Here is a 4720-nt window from a genome sequence, read left to right on the forward strand (position 1 = left end):
CTGCACCTGGCGGCCCAGAACAACTTCGAGAACGTGGCGCGGGTGCTGCTGTCCCGCCAGGCCGACCCCAATGCACAGGAGGTGGACGGCAAGACCGCCCTGCACGTGGCTGCGGGCTTCGGGCACGTGGGCCTGGTCAAGCTGCTGGCCAGCCAGGGGGCTGACCTGGAGAGGAAGCAGAAGAACCTCAGGACACCGCTGCACGTGGCCGTGGAGAGGGGCAAGTTCAGGGTGGTGCAGTACCTGCTGAAGAACGGCATCTCCGTCAACAGCCTGGACCAGAACCACTACAGCGCCCTGCACCTGGCCGTGGTCAGGGGCAAGTACCTGATCTGCGAGAAACTCATCAAGTACGGGGCCAACGTGGAGCTGAGGACGGACAAAGGCTGGACCCCCCTGCACCTGGCTTCCTTCAAGGGGCACATCGAGATCATCCGGCTGCTGAAGGGCAGCCGCGCCCGGCTGGACGCCAAGGGCGGCATGGACTGGACACCGCTGCACCTGGCCACGCGCTACGGGGACGAGCCCGTGGTCAGCGAGCTGCTGCGCTGCGGGGCTGACCCCAACACGACCGAGAGGTCCCGCTGGGCCCCCCTGCACTTCGCCGTGCTCAGGGGCTCCTTCCTCAGCGTCATCAACCTCCTGGAGTGCCGGGCCGACGTCAACGCCAGGAACAAGGTGGGCCGGACCCCGCTGCACCTGGCGGTGCTCAAGGGCAACGTGGCCATCGTCAAGACCCTGCTGAAGGCGGGGGCCCTGCTGGACGTGGAGGACATCACGGGGTGCACGGCCCTGCAGCTGGCCGTGAGGCATCAGCGGGAGAACATCATCACCCTGCTCCAGGGCAAGGAGGCCTCAGGGAGCAAAGCTGGGAACAGGACTCTGAACGAGGTGAAGGTGCCCAGGCTTATCCCAGGAAGGACAGATCTGTAAATTCACCAGCTCTAAAATCTGCAGCTTGAGCTTTCCCACATCAGCTGTGACACCTCAAAGCACCTTGTCCTGTCCCCTGCTGATTGCAGGAAAATATTTGCCCTTTTTAAATGTAAGTTTTTAAGCGTGAGCACTCTGAGAGTAAAAGAAAATGAAGTTATTTGATGACAAGATCTTTTCCAAGCTTGTAGAATGTTTTGGCTTGGTTATACTCTAGGCAGTGCTTTCCTACTGAATCCTTCCTGAGCAGGGATTTATGCACCCCCTGTTCATGCAGGCAGTGCTGAAGCTCTGCACAGCACACACAGCTTTTATTGCTTTCATTCCATGTTTTCCTACAGAGAAAATTGGTGTAAAATGGCCCTGGCACAGGTGGGAATTGAATCGTGAGATTCTCACCTGCTGCTGGCACAGCAATGTGTCAGATTTCCTGACATCTCCTTTCTGTAACAAGAATGAAATAAAACAAGGCAGGGAGGAAAAATCACTGGTAGAGAGTATTGAAATGGATGCAGCACGGGGAAGAGAAATTCCAGAATAATCATACACGAGATCTGGCTGCTTGCAGGTCAAGGTTTGAGTCATGTCTCTGGGGGGAAATAATTCCTGGTTTCCTTCAGGAAGATGTTCCAGAGCTCAATCAGTCCTGTGAAAAACATCTTCTTGCTGGATTTGATTCCCTGGTGACAATGAGAGCCCTGGTGTGCAGCTCTGACAGCCCTGAGTCCCCAAACATGCCTGCTGGGAGGATGACTTGTCATGGCCTTCAGCTGGAAGAGGCTGAAATAGAAACAAACAACCCCAGCTCTGCAGGGGAGCTGTTGTTGCCTGATAATGTGAGATTAAATGGGTTAAAAAGAGGGGTTAAAAAGCCAAACCTCTACTAATGTGGTTTTCATTTTATATTAACTTAAGGTATTGATGTGTATTGTAGTCAAACCCAGTTTTTCACGATGCTTTGGCAGCAGAGTCTTTAGATATTTAAAATAAATTGTAATGAAATGATTCATTTTTAACATTTGCCGTTGGTGAAGTGGGGAGCTGGGCAGGTTATGAAATGAAATGCTGGTGACATTTCGGGTTGCAGGGAGTGTAAGAAATGGACTTTTTTATCACAACCACCAAAAAAAAAACCCCAAAATCTTGGCATTTCCCTGATTTACCTGCTCTTGATATTCCCTGATTTTCTCGAAGGAGGAAAGGCCTGGCAGAAGGAATTCTTGGGATGCTCAGACCTTCCTGCGCAGCTCCTTCCCTCAGCTTCAGCTGTATTGATTCAGCAAATGTCTCCCCTGCTCGGTGTCATTTGAAATATTTACCCAGAAAAGAAGAAATCCAATTGCCACATAATTCAGCAGCTCCTTTCTGTCCCCGCTCCAGCAGAAAAACAAAACTCAGCTCGTATGTCATGGAATGTTCCCTACAAGAGCTTAATTAAATTTATAATGAAAATAACAGGGGATTAAGAAGACATGAGGGAAATACATTGCTCTTGCAGAGCATTCCAGAGGTGATAGAAGCAATTTGCAGAGAAAATTACCTGTTTGCTGCTCAGTTTCTATAGAAATTAAATGAGTCTTTACAAACTCTGGAAAAGTGCATTCCAGCCTCCGCTTTGTGACTGTGCAACTTGCAGCTTATTTCTAAAATTATTCGTAGATCTCCATCCCCCCCACCCTTTTTTTTTTCTTTTGCCTTTTGCAACTCCATTTCAGTCTTTTGTCCCTGCTGATAAATCTGCAGCTGATTATCTCACGTTCTTACCCAAAGTTCACAGCCCAGGCAGCTCCTGGCAGGGCATGGCAGCAGCAGCAGGGCAGAAACCTCCTAAACAGCTTATTTAGATTCCAAAAGATCAAAATTGTTGTTATGCCTCAAAAATGATGGTTTTGGGGTACCCAGAGCTGCCTGGGTGAGCAGGGTGGTGTTCTGATGTTGGCAGGGAGTTGTGGAATGACTCTGAGCATCCCTGGGCTGCAGCAGCTCCAGACATCCTGAACCATGGGGAGATTTCCAGGCCACGGGGATATTTCCAAACCAATTGCTCTTCAAATCCCTCACAGAATCCCAGCATGGTTTGGGGTGGTAAAGATAGAAAACCAGAGGGGGGAAATTTCAGGTCCCTTAAAGCTGATCTTGCTGCAGCCCTGCTCCCTGCTGGAGTCACCCCAAGCTCTGTAAATCCTGGGTGTGCTTTGGGCTTGAGAGGAACAGTGGATTTGTCTTTCCAAACCAGCTGTGGGGCTGCTGGGGGATAAAACCAGCACTGGGAGAGAAAAGAAACAATGGGAAGGATTCCACTGATTGATGAATGGAGAAAGAGATTTGCTTTTACAAATAAACTTTGGGTTTGCTGAGAAATTAAATTAGACATTGAAAGATGAAAGAAACAATGGGGAAGAAAAACCCCTAAATTCTGTAAGAATTAAAAATGAAAAGGGAGTGTTGTACATTAGAGGGGGATCTTTGGAATCAGGTGTATCAGGAAGTCTGAACCTCTCAAGTACCTCAGCCAATGGGGAAAACCCCCTAAATTCCATAGAATTAAAAATTAAAAGGCAGGGTTATACATTAGAGGGAAATCTCTGGTATCAGGTGTTCTGGGGAGTCTGAACCTCTCAGGTACCTCAGAAATTGGGAATGAGAGAAGGGAAATGTGGCTGGAAATTGGGATAAAAAGGAGTCTGTGTCCTCCAAAAATTGGAGACACCCCAGGGGATGCCCCATGGCCTCTCCCTTTATTGGAATAAAGCCAAAGGACTCCTCTGTCTCCTTTTTGGACATAAAGCTCTGCTGTTTGTGGGTTAATTTTCTAACAGGCTGCCTGCACGCCCTCTGCATCACCTCCATCCAGGACACCTTTGGGAAAGGGATGGGACTGTCAGGACCCCGTGTTCCCCACAAGCAGCACACCAAGAAACTCAGAGCAAATCAATCAGCAGGGCAGGGGATGGTTTCAGGAGGGGCTGGCACTGATTTCCTAAGTGCTCTCTCAGTGCTGGATCTGACTGTAATATAAATTCTCTGATGTAAAATTCATTTCAAGGGGAGATGCTTGTTGTGATGAAAACGTGGACGTTTCAGTCAGAAGTGTGGCTCTTCTGTGAGGGAATGCTCACAGGAAAATGCTTGGAATTGAATTTGGTTAAATCCACGTTTTGCATTGCTCCTGCTTCCCAGAGACTGTGATTTGTTTGTTTGGCAGTGCTGCAATTATGCAGATATGGGATTAAATTAAAATTTTAAAAATGCTGCGTTTTAGAGGAAAAGAGATCTGAATAAATACAGCTTGTGGGGGGGAAAAAACCCTTATTTTTAGCAGAAATGCTTGTTTTTTTCCATAGCCCCTTAGGTGTGGAAAATCAAGATGTTTCTGACAGCAGTGATGTGAATGTAGGAGGCAGTGATTTTAATGTAAGAAGGAATAGTGAATTCTCTGTGTTTCTTTTTCTTGCAAGGAGGTGGTTGTAGGCTCTGTGCTGTGGCAGACGTCAGTGTGAGACGTGCCTGGCTCCTGCTCAGCCTCTCCCTGGCCTGGCAGGATTCCTCCTGCTCCCTCCCCAGGCCATCCAGCATTTCCCTGTGCTCTCCCCAGCCCCAGGGAGGGGTTTTGTCCCTGTAGGAGCCTTGGGGGGTAGGATTAGGATGGTTGGGATGGATCTCTGAAGCCAGGGGTTGGAACTTGGGGTTCATTGCAAAGGGCCTGGGTGCAGGGCCCTGCTGGGAGCTGCCAGGCACAGCTCAGAGCAGGCCCGAGAGAAGAGAGGGGGAGAGAGGATGAGAGGGT

The 4720-nt window shown here is 49.3% G+C and overlaps 1 protein-coding gene across 1 annotated transcript in view; it reads left to right on the forward strand.

Annotated features, from left to right (window-relative positions):
• The window catches only part of ANKK1 (ankyrin repeat and kinase domain containing 1), a 7686-nt gene extending 6753 nt beyond the window's left edge, over positions 1-933 (forward strand). The window contains exon 9 of the mRNA XM_031062387.1: positions 1-933. Coding sequence (XP_030918247.1) covers positions 1-933 — 933 coding nt within the window.
• The last annotated feature ends 3787 nt before the right edge of the window (positions 934-4720 follow it).

This window comes from Geospiza fortis, unplaced genomic scaffold (assembly GCF_000277835.1).
Source record: "Geospiza fortis unplaced genomic scaffold, GeoFor_1.0 scaffold183, whole genome shotgun sequence".
NCBI classification, from domain to species: domain Eukaryota; kingdom Metazoa; phylum Chordata; class Aves; order Passeriformes; family Thraupidae; genus Geospiza; species Geospiza fortis.